Here is a 23480-nt window from a genome sequence, read left to right as displayed (position 1 = left end):
AAATTATTCAGGAATATTTACTAAGGTGCCACTATTTATGGTTTAGCTATACCGTAGCGTGAAACATTTTTGTTGCTAGAACAAAAGGAGAAACACCTGAAAATGAGTTTATGCTCTGTTAGCTAAAGTAGTGCTCAGTGTACAGTGACTATAAAAAGTCTACACACCTTTATGTAATTGTAGTTTTTTAAATATCAAGACAGAAGTAGCAAAACATAAATGTCAAACTTTGTGACATCTTTAATGTGAACTTCCAAAAATAAAAAAATTTTTTAATCAATAATTGGGAACATTAATAAAAAAAAAAACCTACACACCCCTCCCAACTAATATTTTATGGAAGCAATATTTGCCTTTTACGGCATCAAGTGTCTGTTAATTTCACACAGTTTTTTCAAATCACAAGGGGATCTCCTGTGTATGGATTGGAGACCACTTTGCAGTTGAGGATGGTTGCACATAAAAACCTAAAAATCCATGAAGTTACTAAGCAGCTCAAGGACTTTAAGGATGGGTTTCCATTTGAGTCTGGTTCCTCTCAAGGTTTCTTCCTCGTGCCATCTAAGGGAGTTGTTCCTTGCCACTGTTGCCACCGGCTCGCTCATTAGGGAAAAACTTTCAGTTATAAGAAACAAACTTATAGGCACTAAACGTATACATTCTTCTATTTCCACTTTATCTCTGTAAAGCTGCTTTGAAACAATACCCTTTGTTAAATGTGCTCTACAAATAAAAATGAATTGAACTGAATTTCAGGTCATTCAATAGGTTTTCAGTGGGGTTCGATATCTGGGCTCTTGCTGGACCATTACAGGATTTAGATTATTCTTTTCAAATGTAACAAGTCTGACATTTATGTTGTTATTTCTGTCTTCTTTCGGCTTCTCCCATTAGGGGTCGCCACAGCGGATCATCCGTCTCCATACCCCCCTGTCCTCTACATCTGCCTCTTTCAAACCAACTACCTGCATGTCTTCCTTCACCACATCCATTAACCTCCCCATTAAGCTCCATCCTCAGCATTCCTCTGCCCTCCCTCTCATTCACACACATGTACTCTCTCTTACTTCATTCCCCTTCTTTCCAGCACGTACTTCCACCTCTCCAGGCTCTTCTCAACCTGCTCCCTACTCTCACCACAAATAACAATATTATCTGCAAACATTATAGTCCACTTCTTTCTGACCTCATCCTTTAACCTGTCCATCACCACTGCAAACAGCAAAGGGTTTAGAACCGATCCTTGATGCAGTCCAACCTCCATCTTGAACCAGTCTGTCATTTCTACTGCACACTTCACTGCTGTCACACTGTCCTCATGCATGTCCTGCACCACCCTCACATACTTCTGACACACTTGCCATCCTCATACAATACGTACGCTTTCTCTAAATACACAAACGCACAATGCAACTCCTTCTGACCTTCTCTATACTTCTCCAGCAACATTCTCAAAGCAAATAATGCGTCTGTGGTGCTTTTCCTCGGCATGAAACCATACTGTTGCTCACAGATGGTCACCTCTTCTCTCAGCCTGGCTTCCACTACTCTTTCCCATAACTTCATGGTGTAACTGATCACCTTAATTCCCCTGTAGTTACTGCAGGTCTGCACATCTCCCTTATTCTTAAAGATCAGTACCAGCACACTCCTTCTCCATTCCTCAGGCATCTTCTCACCTTCCAAAATCCTGTTAAACAGTCTTGTTAAAAACTCCACTGCCATCTCTTCTAAACATCCCCCTGCTTCCTGTACAATCCACTGTACAATCAAATAAAATTTGCCTCATGCTTCATTTTCTACCAGACACCACACTGTTGAAGCATTTCCACACTGGACTTTAACTCCCATCACACACTTGTTCACAATTACCCTCATACCCAATCAGTCATAGCTGTTTTCTAAATATTTACACGTCAGCTGCAGTTTAAAAGGACTTTCATCCTTTTAGCTCAGTGCAAAGTATTTACGCTCATGTGACTTAGTTCTGTTGTTCATCAAATCTTGGTTTTGTATTTTGATTTATACGTTGTTGTTTTTTTAAATCTCATTTTGGTTCCACACCTACATTCTAGTTTTCCCAGTTTGTTTACTGATTGCTTGATTCACATTAATTTTAGATATATAGGTTTGGATTATAAATTGAATTTGTCCGCTTGTTTGTTTAATTGAAATCTACTTAATCTACATTTGCATCCGTTTCCCCTTTATTACATAAAGGGGGAACGGATGCAGTTAAAAATGAAGGAAAAAGAGTGTAGTTTTGATTATCACTGGTTTTATCTAGTTGAACTTTGAGCTGTAAAATTAGGCAATAAAAAAAAGAGAAAAATTAAAAAAAGATTGAGAACGAGAATATGATTGGTCTCAATCAAAGAGTTGTACAATGACATTTTATGTCTCTGCTTGCTAGAATGGTTTGGGTTTTGCTATGTACCTCTGGATTTCCATCAAATTCAGAAATGAATTACTGATTATCCCCGATTACTGCCACACCTGTTCGCAATCAAGAAATCTCCTAATTAGGACCTGCCTGACAAATTGAATTAGAGCAAAAGATGCCGAGATCCACAGAAATTAAGAAACAAATGAGAAAGAGTAATTGAGATCTATTAGTCTGGAAAAGGTTATAAAGCCATTTATAAAGCTTTGGGACTCCAGCGAACCACAGTGCCATTATTTACAAATGTAAAAACGTGGATCAGTGGAAAATCCTCCCAGGAGTGGCCGGCCGAACAAAATGACCCCACAACAACATCCAAAGAACTGCAGGCCTCACTTGCCTCAGTTAACATCAGTGTTCATGACTCTACTATAAGAAATAGACTGGGCAAAAATTGTCTACATGAGTTCCAAGATGCAGAGTTCCAAGATGAAAACCACTGCTGTGCAAAAAGAACATAAAGGCTCGTCTCAGTTTTGTCAGAAAACTGCTTGATTATCCCCAAGACTTTTGGAAAAATACTCTGTGGACTGACGAAACAAAAGTTGAACTTTTTAGATGGTGTGTGTCCCATTACGTCTGGCGTAAAAGTAACACCGCATTTCAAAAACAGAACATCATACCGACAGTAAAATTTGGTGGTGGTATTGTGATGGTCTGGGGCCGTTTTGCTGCTTCAGGACCTGGAAGACATCTGTTCGTGACCTCAAGCTGAAGCGAACTTGGGTTCTGCAGCAGGACAATGATCCAAAACACACCAGCACGTCCACCTCTGAATGTCCCTGAATGTCCACCCTCCAATGTCGCTGAATTAGAACAATTCTGCATAGATGAGTGGACCAAAATTCCTCCACAGCGCTGTAACAGACTCATTGCAAGTTATCGCAAACGCTTGATTGCAGTTGTTGCCGCTAAGGTGGCCCAACCATTTATTAGGTTTAGGGGCAAACACTTTTTCACACAGGGCCATGTAGTTTTGGATTTTCTTTTCCCTTAATAATAAAAACTTTTATTTAAAAACTGCATGTTGTGTTCACTTGTGTTATCGTTTACTAATCTTTAAATTATTTTGATGACATGCAAAGAAATTAAAAAATCACACCACTGTGTGTATATATGTGTGTGTGTGTGTGTGTGTGTGTGTGTGTGTGTGTGTGTCTATCACAATACAAAAACGCAATATAACAACACATGGCATTACAGAGAGAGAAATTTCACATATGGAGGTTGAATACCATATTACTGAAGCTAGAAACCCAGTTAATTCAACTCATAACCTCTACAAGCTTGAGACAAGCTAGCTAGCTTTGGGGTTGTCATCACAATGTCTAGCTTTTCTGGAAAAGTCTGTCTTGAAAATGGATTGTCCAAGACCAAATTAAATTTTCTTCCTCCTTTAGCCATTGTGGGCATAAAAAAAGTCTCAACTCAGATGTATTAATGTGTGCAGAGCTACAGACATGTTTTGCCAGTTAAACTTGGCTGTAACAGTTTCCCTCTGACCAACTAATCAGAGGACGGCAAAATGCTGACGTTATTCTGGGCCAGTTAGCTGTGAGGCGAATTTGAAATCTGATTGGTTAAAAAAAAAAAAAACAGACCCATTTCTAACAGAGACTAGGGTAAGAAGGACAGCACTACTGAGTGTGAAGGCCCTGGGCAGATTAGATAGACATGGCAGCACATAAAGGCTGAAATCTGATCGGAAAAAAAATCTAACATACACATACTACATATATGAAACGAAATGGAGAAGAAAAGGCTTTGCTGGCCCTGAATGCCACCACTGGTATTTACCGAATGTTTTTATTTATTTATTTTTTTTTTTTACAAATGTCAACCTTGGACCTTTGCTTCCTTTTTATTGAAATATTCGCGAAAGGTGTCATTATTTTAAGCCTTCAAAACCCCCACGTGTAAATCACTAACCTCAACAGTCTGTAATCCAGAAGTACAGAATAATTAAGGAAAGTTAAAATGTCCAAGATTCTGTCAAGAACTGATTGATCACCACCCACTTCATAATTACACCATGCTTTGGCCTCTGAAATGAACAGTTTAGTTTGCACTTGCAACATAAAAGTCGCATAAAATTTCACATTCAAAGGTGATTTTTCTACGAATAATTGTGCTGCTTCTGTCTTAGTATTTGTGCATGACTTATTTGGAAATGTAGTTCTAAATCCTGTGCTCTCTTGCAGACGGTGTCCACAGCCAGCGAGCTACGCAAGCCCACTTACTGGATAGTGGCAGCTAAAGCCATTGATTATGAGCAGATGCTGCTGCTGATGGCAGGAGTGAAATGGGACATTAAAGAGATAATGTCACAGCACAACGTCTATGTGGATGTCCTTTTAAAGGTAATGTGTTGTGTGGTGCTGAATGGGCTTTTATGTGAGCTGATGAGTACATTGTCTTACTTTCTCCCAGCCAGACTCCATGTCTCTATTTTCAGATATAAGCAAAAGGGTCATGGACAGGTTATAGCCTCTCGGTTAAAGGTTAGGTTTAACCCAGTAGAAACCCGATTTCCTGACATTATTTGTGATACACTTACTATGAATTATCACAATCGTGTAATGACCGAAAGATCTTAAGATCTTTTTGTCTTAAGTTTCAAGACGACTTCTTCTTTCGGCTTCCCCCATGTCGCCAAAGCAGATCATTCGTCTTCATACCCTCCTGTCCTCTACATCTGCCTCTTTCAAACCAACTACCTGCATGTCTTCCCTCACCACATCCATAAACCTCCTCCTTTGTCTTCCTCTTTTTCACTTTCCTGGTGGCTTAATCCTCAGCTTTTCCTACCGATATACCCCATGTCCCTCCTCTGCACATGTCCAAACCATCTCAATCTCACCTCCCTCACCTTGTCTCCAAAACGTCCTACATGTACACCCGTCACATTTTAGCAACCATCTTATTGTATCTTCTCGAAAGGACAACAACAAGTTTTGTTGCCGGTTATTTTGACAATAACGGCTGTATGTTGATTTATTTTCAGAGGACAGTAAATCTGTATTGCTATGCAAACTGCACATTGACTACTCTAAAATATATCCAAGTTTCATTTCTATTGTATTGTCCCTTTAGAAGATATACTACAATGATTGCTGAAATGTGAGGGAGGTACTCACTTTTGTGGGATACTGTACATTCGTACAAAACCTGCCGATTATGCAGAACCTGGCTTTTTTGAACACTGCATTTTTTTTTAATGATGAATTTCGTTAATAGTGGAAGAATGTCCTAAATGGTGATTTCAGAGGTCATGCCATCAAAGTAATAAAGTTGCTCTTCAAACCTTAAAAGTAGAAGCCTCTGTTTTGGAGTTTTAGTAAAAAAAAACGAATACATTTGGGGGTTAATTTTTGCTCAAAATTAACATTCGACTGCCACGTTCAGAATACAGTTGAAAACACGTCAAGATTACGCCCCGTTATCATCTTTTCCGGTTGCAGAAAAATAGATTAATACTTTTGTTTTTACCCATCGTTTACTTTCATGTTTGCTTGTTGGGGTTTAAAAATCTACTTCTACTACAAATTGCAGGTTGTTCAAAATGCAGCTGCTAGGATTTTGACAAAGACCAGGTCTGGTGAGCGTTTTTCTGTCGGTTTGGAGTCTTTGCATTGACTCCTTGTTAGGTTTCCAATTGATTATTAATTTTTTTTTCTGATGAACTACAAGTTCGGTAAGGCTTCTCTTTACTTATCACAACTTTTAACGGTCTACACTATAAGGCGTGCTCTTTTCTCCTCTGATTCTGGTCTTTTTAGTTGTTCCTCCTATCCGTTTACATTCGATGGGTGACCAGGCTTCTTCCTGCGCACCAAAACTTTGGAATTCTCTACCCAATGAGATTAGACAGGCTCTTTGAGTGTTTTTTATTTATTTATTAACACTGAACGCAAGAGGCTGGAAGGATTTAATTGAACTAATTGTTCTTTTTAATAATTCGCAAACAGACTATCTCTACTATATATATATTTTGCACACATACATACACCCTTATACAAACGTGAATAAAAACATGGGCCCAATCTACATCTGCAGGACTACCATCTCAACATTGCACACTGTACACGTTACAAATGCACACACGTCTGTTTCTTGCATTTGCACTATAGTATGTAATGTTTTTCCTCTTTATGTCTGTATAATTTATGTCAAAGGCTGCTGGCAGCATTCACAGAGAAAGAATTTTATTGTCTCTACATAAGACAGTAAACTCTATGATACAGTAAAGCAGATGACTATAATAGAAACAGATTTCAAATTTGGTTGTTATATGTTGAGTCTTGATTTTTGTTTTGTCTGCAAATGCATGTTGGATGTCTTTTGAATTCTGGCCCACACCCCTGAACAAATGTAAGTTTTCCTGTTACTAACGTGCTTTAAAGTCTCCACATTAAGAAAACACTTAAAAATGATATTTAAAGGTTTTTTATTTTGGTTGGGCCGTGTCTCTCTTTCTACAAACATCAGTCATTAAGCCTATTTAATTCAGATTTTTCTTCTTTTTCTTTCGGTTTCTCCCATTAGGGGTCGGCACAGTGGATCATCTGTTTTCATATTCCATTGTCCCCTACATCTCACTCTATCAAAACAACTACCTGCATGTTTTCCTTCACCACATCCATACACCTCCTCTTTGGTCTTCCTCTTTTCCTCCTTCCTGGTGTCTCCATCCTCAGCATTTTCCTACTGATACACCCCATGTCCCTCCTTTGCACATGTCCAAACCATCTCAATCACACCTCCCTCACCTTGTCTCCAAAACGTCCTACATGCACTGTCCCTCTAATAAGCTCATTTCTAATCCTGTCCATCGTCGTTACTCCCAACAAAAACCTCAACATCTTCAGCTCTGCTACCTCCAGCTCCACCTCCTGTCTTTTACCCAATGCCACTGTCTCTAAACCATACAACATCGCAGCTCTCACCACAGTCCTATAAACTTTCCCTTACACTCTTGCAGATACTCTTCTATCACAAGTCATATTTAATTCAGATTGTAGTTATATAATAATAATAATAATAATGGCAAAATTTTATCTATAATGCACCCGCTTTGTTATACAATACAGATGATTGAGGGCAAAGATTTAAATTGTTGTAAATGACCTCCTAAAGTATTTTGAAGACATTTTGTCAACAAAGACAGAACTAAATGATTTCATCACAGATTATATTCCCAGAAATGGTAACATGAACAGAGATTAGGAAATCAGGAAACAACAATGAAGTCCCGGTGAGTGACTTTTACCTCAGGTGGAAAAGGGAAATATTTCAGTAACAAACAAAAAAATCAGTGGTAGAAATTATTACAAATTCACCACATGACTGATGAAGTTCCAGTCTTTCACATGTATTTATCTATGAAATGAATATTGTTTGCATGTGCTTTTTTTTAAAGTAGGATACTGACTGCTGAATACATCTTTCTACTTGTTTTACTGCAAAAAAAAGATGTAGAAATCAAATATTTATGAATCCAAATGTCCACTGCAGTACATTTCAGCGTAAATAGAATTGACCTGAAAGGACAAGTACAGCATCTGCTCAAATTGGACCCCCACATAAATCAACTTTATGAATTATATGAAAACTATTTGCTTGGCTAAAATAAATTGGAGAATCTGACTGATCTGTCCTCCTTTACCCTCTTTCTGTTTTTTTTTATTTTTATTTTTATTTAAAGGCACACCATGATCCATGTAGCACATCAAGTACTAATGGCGATCTTTAAGCTCTTCTTCCTGCTACTAACCTTTTTACAATGTTAGGAAGAGATCATCGAGTAAATTTACTCATTACAATGAGTTCAAATGCGTAGAAATAAAAAAATCTAAAAGGAAATTGTATCCGAGGTGAAGATTCTGTCTGCAGTTAGTTTGTTTTTTTTAAATAGTTTTTCTTTCTGGCCACGATTTTCCATGTCTCTGAAGTTCATCCAGATTTAAAGGTCATGGATATCAGTTATTTGACAGATGCTAAATAACTGAAATGGCAATAATTTGGAAGGATTTCAAAAAGGTAAATAGAAGCATCTCTATGGAATATATAGTATGTATAATAACTATATATAATAAAAAATATATATTTTTTCTTTCATCAGCATGCCAGAGATCATTTGCGTATTGGTATTAATGTATTATTGGAGAAATCTACATAAAACAGATGGAGTTTGATCAATGAATATAAAGCTTATTTGCGGGTTATGGCATCTAACTCCCCGACTTACTGTCTACTTTTATAGGAACACCTGTACATCTGCTTACTGATTGTTATCTAATCAGCCGGTAATGTGGCAACAACACAATACGTAGACTCATGCAGATAAAATACATTTAATGGAGAAAGCATGATATTAATGTTTCACTGTTGCTAGATGGGTTGGAACCACAGTTCTAAGTGGCGCAGGCTACAATGTTTAATGTCTCTAGTATAATTATTACTTAACTACCATATCTTCCTGCTGGGATGAGATTTGTTTTATTAGGTTATGGAACTGGTTTTGTTGTGCTTTAACAATGGAGACAAAACTTGCGGAGCTCACCAAGCTGATAACAGCAAGTATTATATTGAAGACTGTCTTCCATAATACTCTTATTTCCTGACTAGATTTCAGATCATCAAAGCTGGCAAGGCACCAGGGTTATTCAGCTTAATTACCGAGTTTGTTTCTTGTCTAACAATGGCAGTGCAAATACTTAACAATGTACACAACCTTGCTGGATTATTTTCTGAAAATTATAAGTTCAAACAATAATGTTGTTGTTTTTGCTTCATTTTTCTGGAGATTCAGTGCATCATCGTTTTCTGTTTCTATCAGCATTTACATTTTTTTTATTATCCTGTAGAACTGTACCAAAGATTGTAACTGAATAATGGGATGGAATCTATAATCATCATCATCATCATCATCATCATTTAGAAAGTACATTTGGGTCTACTGGAGAAAGACAAGATGTTTTACTTCCTGATATCCTTTAAGGCAGGGGCACTCAACTGTTTTGTGGGAAACAAAGCCATTGTTTTTGACTCTGAAAAATATGTCTGTCATTATAATTATTACAGACAGACAAACAGACAGACAGACTAACAAAGTAATAGAAAGGCAAACAAATTTTAAGTATTGGGACATTTGAATATTTTAGATGTGTGTGGTTAGTCCCTAAACTGGTACTGCAAAGTTGAGGCACACAACTGTACACAAAGGTGTTCAAACCTATTTGAACACCTTTGGGATGAATGTGAACTGACTACACCCCAGGCCTCCTCACCTACATCAGTACCTGACTTTACTGACTTTACCAGCACCCGTATAGCTGAATAGTCACAAATCTCCACGAGCACACTGATTGGTCACAGGCACCTTAGTTATGTTTATTACTTTAAAATTTATAGCTTTAAAACATCCATGATATTAGTTTATATAATAAGAAACAGTTTTTAAAATGAAACTGAAGCTGAATCAAATGGGAGATCGGTCTGCCCTAAAGCTTTACTGCGTTATAGAGGAAACTGCTTGCTTTGTATGGCTAAACCTTACAACCGAAATGAAGAGGACATGCTCTCACAGGCTCGGAGGAGGATTTCATTTCGTGTAGGAAATAGCAAAGTCATCCAATTGGCTTCTTTTGCTGACGCGATATAACACATCAGTGCATCATCATCATTAAAAAACGAAAAGAAAAAATTCAACAAGTTCCAAACCACACGAGCACAGATGGAAGTTGTTAAACTGTGGATAAATGTTGCAGCAGTCGTCTGAACATTCTGTTTCTATGTTATAGGAATTTGAGGAGTTCAACAAACGGCTGGGTGACGTTTCCAAACAAGTGCGGATCCCCCTTCCTGTTTCGAATGTCCTCTGGGAGCACTGTATCCGTCTGGCTAACCGAACACTGGTTGAAGGGTGAGTGGTCACATCTGCCCTGAGCATCTAGAACAATGATGCAATCACTGAGACTTTTATAGCATTATAATAATGTTAGAGCTTTTATTTTGATTTGTCAGATCAGTTTTGTCAGTAGTTTTGGCTGTATGTCAATGCTCTCATTCTAACTGCTGAATTGGTGACTATAGTAACGCAAGACTTATGACATATACTCAGTTTGTGTGAAGACATAAATGACTCTTAAAGGAACGCTTCGTCTATCCTTAGACGAAGTTAAAAGTAGAGATACACTCAAAAACAAACGTGCTCCGTTTAAACTCGTTTTTTGCTTTCAAATGTCTAAAGTACTATGATTTATTATGGCTATAATGTTCCTATTATCATTTTTGTCACAAGACTCTTTACTTATTCAACTCAGGTCAGGTAAAAAGTGTTTTTTACTCTCAGCACACTGATCTTTTAATAGAATGATATTAAAGTCAAACACAATTTAATATCTATTAAAATGATCATGATCCCAAACCCTTTGTTTTTTTTACTTTGAAATGTAGTTTAAGTCTTTCCAAATGAAAAAACTAGTAAAGTAAAGTAGAGATCCATAATAAAAAAACAACTTAAGTACAGTAACCAATTACATTGACTTCGTTACTGTCCACCGCTGCCCTCTTATGCATACTTAAGTTTATAAATTGTGATTGGGTAATGTATGTGTGATTGACTGAAAAGAGAGAGAGAGAGAGAGAGAGAGATAACACAACAGGCTAATTTTTTTTTATTTATTTACCTCAAAAGATCGAACACAGAAAGGCTAGTGATAAAATGATTGGTTGTCTGGTTTGCTGTTTTTGGTTCGGTATATTTGTATATAGAAAAATATCTCTATATAAAGAAGAGACTTTTCGGCTACAGTATGCCTAATTTGTAAATAAGTGTGTTTGAGGCAGCATTTACAATTTCCCCCAATAATATAAATATATTTCTAGAAAACTGGCTTTGAGTGATGGAGGTTTTCACTGCTGCATCCATCAAGATTTCGATTCAGCTTTCTCTTATCTGGTGTCACTGTGTATCTAGAAGAAGGTATGAGGCTTATACTTTGGGCTTATTTTTATTTTTTTTGCCAGTGTTTGTTCAGGTGTTGCAGTGACGAATAAAAAAACAGCAATTCCCCTTTTCTTCCAGACAGCTAGTTTTTCTTTTAGCGATATCTTTGGACATTTTTGTCATCCAGTTGTTTAAACATCTGCTTGTCAAAAGTTCAAACTCCCTTTTTTCCCCCCCTAAGCCTAGGGAGTGGCTATGTGAGCAGGGTAATAGGAATCTACATACTCCTCAGTGCTGTCAGACTTCTTTACACTTCTATCCTTTCCTCCTCACTTCCTTGAGATGTCTGGTCCATATATCCACAGCCAGGTTTCTGAGCATCAGAGTGCTCAGTACTGTAGGTTGCTGTTAAAAGATTTATGATCACACTCTTTATGTCACCCAAAAGAGGATGGGTTCCCGTTTTGAGTCTGGTTCCTCTAAAGGTTTCTTCCTCGTAACATCTGAGGGAGTTTTTCCTTGCCACAGTCACCATGGCTGCTCATCAGGGATAAATACACATCATTCACCTTCACTGTTAAATTCTGTAAAGCTTTTTTGAGACAATGTCTGTTGTGAAAAGCGCTATAGAAATAAACTTGACTTAACTCAGTACAGAAAAGACCACTTCTATTCTGTAAGTTAAACATACAGCAGGTCGGGTCACAACGTTTCCATTAAAATCTAAATGTAAATTGCTCAGGATTGTAGGTTGTCAAGAAACTGAAAAGAAAGAATAAGGATCAGAGTAATGCATTTTCCGCATCAATTACTTCCATGTTATTGATGTGTACCGAAAAGTCGGCTGCATTTGTCAAGCAGCATATGAACTGATTTATATGTAAATTTGTATAATCGTTTACACAACATATTTGGTATTCATGAGAAAACCCTTTCCATTTCTTTTTTTGGAGTCTGTATAAATATAAGCATGCAGAAATCAAAGTAACATACACCCCGGATTGATTATATAGTCCTAAGTATATTTAAGTTTTTCTCAGTTGCTTTGGAGCGTTTCTCAAACCATTCTTAATATTTGCAAACCAGTAAGTGCATTTCTCAAAACAATTTGTACGAACAGCACCTCACATTGGAATTTTTGTATCTTTTTTTTATTTAAATTTTTTTCGCCGAAGCCTCTACTTTTTCTCAGAATCCTTTGTTTATCTGTCAAAAGTAACTGTTTGTGTCAATGAACATCTCATTGCCATCAGAATGACACTGTTGTGTCATTGTTCACAAACGAGAAGGTCAAAATGTTTGACAGTGATGATGGTGCATGGTTTCGAATTGATTTGTCACCTACACATTCATACAGAGTATTACATATAGTGAAATGATTTTTACGACTGTCCAAACATGAAAGAAATAGTCAAGTTTATTTGTATAGGGCTTTTCACAACAGACATTGTCTCAAAGCAGCTTTACAGAAAACAACAGTGAAGGTGAATGGTGTGCGTTTGTCCCTGATGAGCAGCCGTGGCGACAGTGGCAAGGAAAAACTCCCTTAGATGTAACGAGGAAGAAACCTTGAGAGGAACCAGACTCAAAGGGGAACCCATCCTCATATGGGTGACATCAAGAGTTTGGTCATAAATCTTTCAACAATACAGAACAATTTGTGATCATCATAGATCCAGCATCAGCTTCTCCATGCCAGGGCCTTTAAACACTCGGCATCTACTTCTCCATGATCATCCATAGGTCCATAATCTTCACGAGGTGGGACGTGACTGGAGCTGGCCAAACCTCAGGATGCCTCGGGATGGGGAGAGAAAGAGAAGCAGTGGAGATGAATTAGCGTAGCTGCTGTTCATGATATTAACAGCACAAGTTGATAATGTGCATGTAATCATATATTCTGGAGCACAAGGTTGTGATGTGATGTGTGTGATGTGTGTTATGTGTAGGCTTTGCTAAAAAGATATGTTTTTAATCTACACTTAAACTGGGAGAGTGTATCTGAACCCCGAACACTGTCAGGAAGACTATTCCAGAGTTTAGGAGCTAAATGTGAAAATGCTCTACCGCCTTTAGTGGACTTTGCTATTCTAGGAACTACTAGAAGCCCAGAGTTTTGAGATCTCAGGGAGCGTGACGGATTGTAGCGTGTTAAGAGACTGGATAGATACATGGGAGCCAAACCATTTAGTGCTTTATAAGTGAGTAGCAGTAGCTTGTAGTCTATTCGAAACTTAATAGGAAGCCAATGTAGGGACGATAAGATTGGGGTTATATGATCGTATTTTCTTGAACTCTTGCTGCTGCATTCTGAACTAACTGAAGCTTGTATATATACAAGCATATAAAGATAAGTACAATACAATATAAAGATAAGAAAAAAGTGTAGTGTAATGGAAAAATAAATAAAATAGTATGAAATTATATTAAAATATAATCTAAAAATAGAAGTATAACTATGAATAATATATATATATATACTCTAGCAAAAACGTATATAGATGTATATACATACATGAATTAGCAGAAGGGATGGATGGATATGTATGGCAGAAGTACAGAATAAAGTGACTCCAGTCCAGTCCAGAGACCAGTCCAGTTAGAGTTCCACTAGGTCAAGCAATGCAAATAGAAGTGAATATTTATAATCAGTATTAATGTGAATAATAGTGTGCAGCAAAGGATTTCAGTATTTCCTGATGTAAACTAGGGTTTGGATTACAATTTAAAATGGGCAGTTTTTCTGTATGGCGTCTATGATTTCAACAGCACAAATGTACGTATTACTGTATGTGGAATATTAAATGCAAGAGACCCGCAGGATTCACACTTTTACTGTGCTGTACATACCCAGTATAATATATTATGATTGACATGACATAAAACATTAGATAATGTAGAAAACAGCAGACAATTGTACACAATTATTTAAATGAAAGTACCAAAGCAGTCACACTTTGATCAAAGCAACTAGAAATAGCTTTTCTGATGTGCACAAGTGACTACATGATGTGGGCGAATAGTTTTGAGAATTTTGAGAAATGCTCCAAGCAACTAAGAAGAACTGTAATAATACGTACCGGCATATGAAAGAAGGATGACATGTGCAGAAGATAGATATCAACTGCACATAGCAAAATTGCTATTCATGGAAGTAGAGTTCGCACACGATGCCCAGTGGATATTAAGGGGACGGTATGATCTTCAGTTACATGTGTACACTTATATTTTACACTAATGCCATTTAGACTTACATTTATGCATTTTTACAAGTTGAGGGTTAAGGGCATTGCTCAAGGGCTCAACAGTAGCAGCTTGCTGGGAATTGAGCTCTTGACCTTTGCAATAAGAAGTCCAGCATCTTGACCAACGAGTTACCAGTTTCTTTTTCTTTGCCCTTTTCTTGTACCAGAAAAAGTGTCAATTCTCAAACCTTTTTCTATTAATGCTACATATATTGTGCTGGATAAATGACAGCAAATTCACCTGTCATTTCTCTATATTTTGATGGATACGTTTACTTTTGGAAATTTGTATTGAAAAAAGCTCTAGTATTTAATGAAATGTCTTTTATAGTTCATGGTTTCTATCCATTTTGGGAAAAATATGGAATTTGATTAAAGTGATTTCCAGGTCTGGATTAGTATTGTACAAAGAACCATGAGTATTAAAAAAAAGTTTGTTTTTTTAAAAACTATTGCCCTTTTTTTTTCTAAAATATTAAATGAAAAACTTCTAAAATATTTATACAGTGCGACCTCGATACTCGCAGGGGTTACGTTCCATGACCCCTCGCGAATAACAAAAAAATGGCGAGGTTTTGACTCTCCTTTTGATGTTTCTTTTTTCAAGGGGAATTGTATATGTTTAGTCTAATTTTTCCACTTTGGAGGCATTTCTAAAAAGCTACATTTTCGTTGACTGAAAACGCACTCTCAGTGTGAATGGAAGGCCCAAGGTATATTAGTAAGGACATAGCCAAAAGGTGGGGTTTTTTTCATGGAGTCAGAAGCAGACTCTCAGCGCTGCCCAAAGATCTGCGCAGGACTGGATCTGTTACGTTATGAAGCAGCAGTAGCCATGACAGAACAGAGCCCCCGATCGTGCGAATAAACACATGGAAAACATCAGAGATTCTGATAAGCATCAGGGATTGTAACATAACTCGTTATAGTTGGAATTTAAAATCATTATTTCAGATGTTAAATATGTTCTTTAGGGATGTCTGCATATTTAAGTGTTAGGTAATTCTGCATACTTGAATCTGGAATTATGGAATTTTGAAAAAAAAAATGTGTAGGAACCCTGATTGGTTTAAATCAGGGCATGACCTAGTTGTCTACACCAGGTGCCGACCTGGGCGCTCAAGACTTACACATGGGTTTCTCCTCACTTATGTCTCTCATGTCAGGTACCTTTGATATTGTGTCATTTTTCAATGCTGCTAGAAAATGCTTTTATTCAGAAACATATTTACAAGGAATTTTTTATAATATATAAAGTTTCTGTCTCATGTAAAGCTGAAATGTTTTATATAGTAATAAAAGTTTTATGGATTTACGGCAAACTTAAAATAAAAATCCAATTTACATTGGCGATATTCAACAGCCCTTATCACAAGCAAGTTGATATGCTGCTAAATAATAAGCGATTCTTACAGATGTAAGTCATAATGACTTCAGCATCTGTCTCGGTTCAGCAGTGCCATACAGGCACTCTGTAATTTACAGGTGATCGAGGTATATTTTACTCGAACAAAAGAAAACCAGTGTTTATAAAACCAGGACAGTTTTTCTGTTTTTGTTTGGTTGGACTCATTTAAACAACTTTCAGACATAACTTTTTCATAACTTTTTTCCCCAAAAACTGATGATTGAGGTCCAATGAAAGAGCATGGAGAGGAGAGGGGAGGAACTGCATAGTTTCCTGAGGAAATGAAAAGCATAAAAATGCACATTGGAAGCCCAGTGTGTGTCTTCCTGTGGTTTGTTATGGAGGAATGCTCTGGCCAAACTTTGCTTCAAGCTTCTTGAACTCAAATCTGATTTGCGCAAGCATAATTGCATGGCTCTGGTTCTAAATTCATTTAGTTTCATCTAACACTTCGCACACAATGCATCTCACAAAAAAGTGCTTTCAGTTCTTTTAGTTATTTGTCTTCAGTAAGTACATTATCCTTATTACGGCAAAGTTATACCCCTGTAGAAGTCCAATCCAGGAATTAGTTAGAGGTATATAGATAATGTGACACTTATATAGTCATGGAGAGTCAGGGCTGGGGGTAGCAGTGGGCAGGAGTGGGCTATTTGCTTCTTGCTCCCTAAATCAAAGTTTGATTAGATTTTTTTAGCCAAATGTAAAAATAGCATGATTTCTAACTTCTGATTGGGTGGGCTGCAGCCTACAGCTAATGAACAATGGTAAGCAATGACCAGTGCTACCTGAAAAAAGGTCTCTAGTGAAGTGTGCATGTGTCTCTAGCGATGATGTTCTAGCACATCAGAGGCTACAGTTTACTCACTTTACTCTCCACAAGCCCTGCTCCCACTCAGTTCTCAACAAGAGAGAGACCCCAGAGCACACCCATCTCTTGGCCTTTTCAGCCCCAGTTCAAGCAGTTAGCATTTTTCATTTCAGCCAATATTAGCTAATTGCACAAAGCGTGTGATCGGTAATGACTGCCACTCATTTCATCCTTCTTGGTACTCTGTTCTGGGGGATGCATTCTTCTATTTCCCATGTTGGAAATATGCCACTGCCAACGAGAAAGTTTTTGTCTTTATCGTGTGTGGTTTTAACAATTTTAACAATTTAACAACAAAATTTTCTTGTTGCTGTTGGTTATAAAGCAGTCCAGCGCTAAAAAAAAAAAAAGAAAAGATTTAATTATTTTATAAAAAGTGGCAACAAAGAAAAATGTTTAAATACTGTAATGTTCTGATACTGTTTTTGATTAAATAATAAATTGAGAAAAAGAATCTTAAAAGAAATTCAATTTTTGTACTAAAGTTTGAAAATAGGCTTGTTAAGTTGTATTAGCCGGTTGTGAGTTCAAGTCCTGGCCATACCGGACTGCCACATTTGGGCCGTTGAGCAAGGACCTAAACTCCCCATGGGTGCTTAGTTGTGGGAATGGGGATTAAGTACTTTGCTATGGATGGTCCCGAATTGAGATCAGCCATGTGCGTTTGCCTATTGTGTAAAGGCTTGTGTTTAACCATTTGTCATAAACCCCCTTCCTCAGAATAGGGGCAGATTTTGTCCATAATTAATGCAAATGTATCCTCAAAGTCTTTCCACATTGCAAGGAACCGTATACAGTTATTGGCCACATCTTAATTCATATAAACGTATATATTGTCGGGTGTCTTTTGATTTACTACTTTCCTTTAGGTCCATATTTTGGACATTATGATGATGGTCAACATTAGTATTCACAGCTGCTTTTTGAGCTCAGACACACGTTATTAACTGCTCATTGACAGGCCAAGATCAAGTGAGCTACCAGAGGGAAGTGGTAGCAGAGTGGATAAGATGTTGGACTTCTGAACGGAAGGTCATGGGTTCAACTCCCAGTACCACCAAGCTGCTACTGCTGGGCCCTTGAACAAGGCCCCTTAACCCTCAGTTGCTCAGCTGTATATCTAATTTAACTGTAAGTCACTCTGGATAAGGGCATCTGACAAATGCCGTAAATGTAAGTGAACATTCTGTCTTTTGAATAACAATCCGTGTATTACTGGTTAATGAGGCTTTCATTGCTCCTGAGAACATAATTAAAACTGGCTCTTAAAATGGTCCTAACATTGTTGTGGGTATAAAAATATGATATATAAAATCATTTGAAGTCAATGGTGTTTATGTTCAATATGTTAGGCTTGGCGGTACTACACATAGTAAGTGGTTAGTGTGTCCTATTACTGATAGGGGGCGCACATGTCGAGGGCCAGTCCAGAGATCGTAAATCAAGATGGCAGACAACAGTGTTAGTGGGTGCATAGAACAGCATGTGGTAATGAAGTTTCTTGTGAACGTTGACGTAAAACCCGCAGATATCTACAGAAGACTTGATGCACAGTGCGGTGAAGCTGCACTAAATTACTCAGCTGCAGTAAGACTTTCGAATGGCGTAAACGTTTCAAAGATGCGTCCGTCAGTGACGATCCCGATCATGGGGGTTCCCCGGTGATAAGGTGAAGCAGGCTGTCCTAAGATGGACTGACAAATCTTTCTATGCCAAATCTTTCCAGGCATTCCTAAACACTGGTGTATAAATGTAGCAGGGGATTATGTAAAAAAATGCCGTTTCCACTCTTGGAAATGTTATTTTATTTGATAAACACAAAAGTCCTGGTTTGACTTGAACACCCCTAGTGTGTATTTATGTATACACACACACACACAGACCAATTTATAAATTTTTTTATTTAACTACTTCCTCACTTATATACTTATTTGTTTTATTATATTCCTAATAATAGTATAATGCAATAATAAAAACTGCTTAAATATTGTTCAAGGGTTTTCCTCTTTCCAGCTAAATTATTATTTTTTGTTTTTAAATGTGAAGTAATATGATTATTTTTTTTTTTTATCAGTCACATCTTTTGTATTTAGAACATTAAAGAATAACAAATAGAACTTTATTTTTTAGCATGTTCTCTCTCTCTCTCTCTCGCGTATGTGTGTGTGTGTGTGTGTGTGTGTGTGTGTGTGTGTGTGTGTGTGTGTGTGTGTGTGAGACATACTTTGGAGATTATGTAAAAAATTAAAGTGACTGGTCAAATCTTTACATACGTGTAGAGCTCACAGTTCTCTGCTCTGTCATCTGCCAGCTACGCTAATGTGAAGAAGTGCAGTAATGAAGGACGAGCGCTGATGCAGCTGGACTTCCAGCAGTTCCTCATGAAGCTAGAGAAGCTCACCGACCTCAGACCTATCCCCGATAAGGAGTTTGTTGAGACCTACATTAAAGCCTACTATCTGACTGAGAACGACATGGAGCAGTTTATTAAGAACCACCGGGTGAGCGCAAGTCCTTTCTTCTTCTTCTTGTTTTTTTCAGACTTTGCAATGAGATAGCAAATATGGAATAAACGTAGCAGGACGGCATTGTATGATGTATGTGTTTGCTTTTTAAAATGGCCAGTGTGGATTCTCATCAGCATTGATCGATCGGTTGTCAGTCTGACTGCGCTATGAAATCATGCCGTAATAACAAAACCCTTCAATTCTTTAAGGTGAATCAAGGATTGATTTAAAAAAAGTAAGAAAATAACAAAATAAACAAAACAAGAAATTGCAGTGAATTTGACCTTTTAAAGCTTTCGAAACCAATAGGGAAGGGATATATTTGCATACATCACTATAGCTATCTGAAAGCCTGCACTGGGAAGAAAAAACATTCATGAAATACAGAAATCATTTCAATCTGTCCGTAACACTGAGATTGACAGTGAAAAGTGAAAGTGAAAATAATCAAAAGTCTACTGGTTTCATAACTACACTGTACACTGTATTGCCAAAAGTTTGCAGACACCTGACATTTCCTGCCATATGTTTTTTTTTCTTGAAAATGTTACCACAAAGCTGGAGGCACACAATTGTACAGGACGTCTTTGGATGCGGTATATAAATAAGCATTAATATAAAATAATACAGTGGAACCCACTTATCTCGACCTCGGTTAACTCGCCAACCCTATTAAGTCGAAGTTTTTGAAGTGGAACCACCAAATTCTCGCTTTGTCTTAGCATTTTTTAATCGGTTATGTCGATTCTTTTATGTCGCCGAACCCTAATATCTCGAGCACAAGGGGGGCAAATTTGCCACTTAACGTCGGTTATCTCGATCAGTGCTGTGCAGCCGCAGAAGAACTCGCGGAAAAATCAAGCCTTACAGATGCTACAGGTGTAGGATATTTTTCAGAGCTGTGTGTCAGAGTGAAATGACTCGAGAATTTAATGTTGACACTGGTTAGCTTTTTGTAAAAACGAACTACACCCCGCACGTTTTTAGCGATTTTGTAAGCGATCTTTGTGTTTATAATGTTGGAGAATATAATAAAGGTTTGTATTGAGAATCGACGGTGGTTTGTATTGTATACTGGTAAATCTCTACTGTTAGTTGGTGCACATATGCCTTTTGTTGTTAATGTTATGCGATGAACGGGAGGCGAAAGCTGAAGTGAAAGCAAAACAGTTTATTGCAACACAGGGCAAAGCCAAACACAAACACTTGCCTTGAAAGTGAATATTCCGGTGGTGCGCTCTGGGAGCGCGGTCCACTAAGTCCCAAACTGAAAAGAGGCAGTCTGTATATATAATCCACGGGTGCGCTTGGTAGAAGCGCGGTGCTGAACAGCACACGGGAGAACGTGGGATGAGCAGCAAAAGAATATAATTCCACCACCGAGCCTCTGTCTGACCTTTTCCCTAAACCTCACACTACAATCTTCTTCCTTCAGTTTCCACCATCTTATTCTTCTTTCTGTCCTCACTCTCCTCCTCTTCTTCTTCGCCTCCAAAACCATCCTACAGACCACCATCCGATGCTGTCTAGCTACACTGTCCCCTGCCAACACCTTACAGTCTCCAATCTCCTTCGGGTTGCATCTCCTGCATAGCACATAGTCCACCTGTGTGCACCTTCCTCCACTCTTATACGTCACCCTATGATCCTTCTTCTTCTTAAAATAAGTATCACCACTGCCATTTCCATCCTTTTAGCAAAATCTACCACCATTTGCCCTTCCACATTCCTCTCCTTAAAACCATACCTACCCATCACCTCCTCATCACCTCTGTTTCCTTCACCTACATGCCCATTAAAGTCTGCCCCAATCACCAATCGTTCTTTCCTAGGTACACCATCTACCACTTCATCTAATTCACTCCAGAATCTTTCCTTCTCCTCCATCTCACAGCCAACTTGTGGAGCATAGGCACTGATGACATTTATCATCATCCCTTCAACTTCCAGCTTCACGTTCATCACCCTATCAGAAACTTTCTTCACCTTCACTACACTCTTACTGTACTCTTCCTTCAGAATCACCCCTACACCATTTCTCTTTCCATCCACACCATGATAGAACAGTTTGATTCCACCTCCAATGTTCCTGGCCTTACTCCCTTTCCACTTGGTCTCCTGAACACACAACATATCTACCTTTCTCCTCTCCATCATATCAGCTATCTCTCTCCCTTTACCCGTCATAGTACCAACATTTAAAGTACCAACCCGAACCTCTACTCTCCTACACTGCTCCTTTCCCTGCCGTCTCTGTAGACGCCTTCCTCCTCTCCTTCTCCTCCTTCAGCCAACAGTCGGCTAACGATACCTGTGGCGGTCGTTGTTAACCCGGGCCTCGACCGATCCGGTATGAAATTCTCATTTGTGATCCCCATATTTGATTTGCCACGTTTTACGCTGGATTCCCTTCCTAACGCAACCCTCCCCATTTACCCGGGCTTGGGACCGGCACTAAGAGTGCACTGGCTTGTGCATCCATAATGGCTGGGTTTACCAACACCCTTGTGGCTAATGAACACAAATATCTAGTGGAACATCTTCCCAGAAGAGTGGAGGGAATTATAAAAGCAAATTGGGACTAAATATGGAATTTGAGGTGTCTGCAAACTTTTGCCAATATAGTGTATGTTTGCCTTCACATTTTCTTTTTCCCATTTAGCATTTATGGGTATTTTTTTGTTGTTGTTTTAAACTCTGTATTGCGTTTGAGCAGGAATACTCCATGAAGCAGCTGGCCAACCTGGTGAACGTGTGCCTCGGCTCCCACATCAACAAAAAGGCCAGACAGAAGCTCCTCGCAGCTATCGATGATATTGACCGACCCAAAAGATAAACGACAGCATGGCACCCAGAGCTGAAAAACAGCAGTGATAATCTGCTTTTCATTCAGTTATCAGTTCACAGTATTCCATCCTGACATACTGTTCGCTGCCTTTATGCATTTTTGTTTTATTTGTAAATGTAAGTAATTCATGTTCACACTGCTTATGAGTGTGCTTCAGGATCGGTTTGGTGAATCGGTGTTAGAGCGACGTAAAAATGAAGGGATCCTTCAGGTAATTCTATCGCAAACAAATGACTTTGTAAAGCTGCAAATATGCTCAAAACTGAAACACTCAATTTATAGAGGTAGGTCTATTTCAGATACGCTATGTGTAGATTTTAGAAGCTGTAATGAAGCGTTTTCACCTGCTTACGGTTGGTCTTAATATCTGTTTCTTTAACACTGTTACACGAGTTGTATGTTCTTCGCTTGTACCCTTAAAAAAAAAAAAATCCTGATTTTATTATTTATTCTATAATTCTAGGGATACGGCTGATTAATAGAGTAGGACATTTAGAATTTTTGCTGCATTGTGTATTATGCACTGTTAAAGGACGTGCAATTCGTGACGTGTAGTTTATACTGTATACATGAGTAGCTCCATTGTATTTATTCCAGCTGCTGGATGTTTCGGCGTTCATAAAAACGAGAGTGTAAAAAAAAAGAAAAGAAAAAAAGAACGAATGTGTAGTTGTCCAAACCTCCATGATTCTGTATGCGTATTATTACTTTACTGTAACAAGATGAAATCCAAAGCCCCAAAATAAATACACTAACATTCTGAATAATGTGCTTGTGTATTTTTGTTTTTTTTTAGTTCGTATTCCAATTTTTAAAATATTTTTGTAGGTTTGTTAAAGTAATTAAAATGTCAAATGTTGCTTCACCTTTGCTCTAGTGTGTCCTAGTGAGCTGTTTTTAACTCGAATCCTTTACCATAATCTTTTCCTATATTCACACTTGCAGGTTGGCTAGAAGGGGGAATGTGAAGTGATCAATTACACCTGTGTGTCACTGTGTACCAAATGCAGTCAGGAAACCCTCCTGGATTATAACGTGCTGATAAATCTCCAGAGTACTAACGTCTCCCTGAAGACCCTCAGTCCTCAGCGGTACGATACAGAGCTCCGGCTGTACAGCAGGTTGACTGTAATAATGTAATAATTATATGTAGGTGCAGTCAGCCTTCTGCACCTTCTGGGGTTTGGGAAATTTACAGAAGCCTTTAC

General features: G+C 38.1%; 1 protein-coding gene across 5 annotated transcripts in view; it reads left to right on the top strand.

Moving 5' to 3' along the window:
- The window catches only part of vps50 (VPS50 subunit of EARP/GARPII complex), a 207510-nt gene extending 184478 nt beyond the window's left edge, over positions 1 to 23032 (top strand). For all 5 annotated transcript variants that reach the window (XM_083523569.1, XM_083523567.1, XM_083523570.1 and 2 more), the window contains 4 exons: positions 4645 to 4803; positions 10246 to 10367; positions 19229 to 19418; positions 22141 to 23032. In XM_083523569.1, the coding sequence (XP_083379695.1) occupies positions 4645 to 4803; positions 10246 to 10367; positions 19229 to 19418; positions 22141 to 22260 (591 nt within the window). In that variant the 3' untranslated portion in view covers positions 22261 to 23032. The remainder of the gene's footprint in view (positions 1 to 4644; positions 4804 to 10245; positions 10368 to 19228; positions 19419 to 22140) is intronic.
- Positions 23033 to 23480: the final 448 nt, after the last annotated feature.

Source organism: Silurus aristotelis (genome assembly GCF_946808225.1).
Source record: "Silurus aristotelis genome assembly, chromosome: 21".
NCBI lineage: Eukaryota > Metazoa > Chordata > Actinopteri > Siluriformes > Siluridae > Silurus > Silurus aristotelis.
Note: the sequence above shows the minus strand (reverse complement) of the source record. Positions and strands in the feature narration are given on the sequence as shown.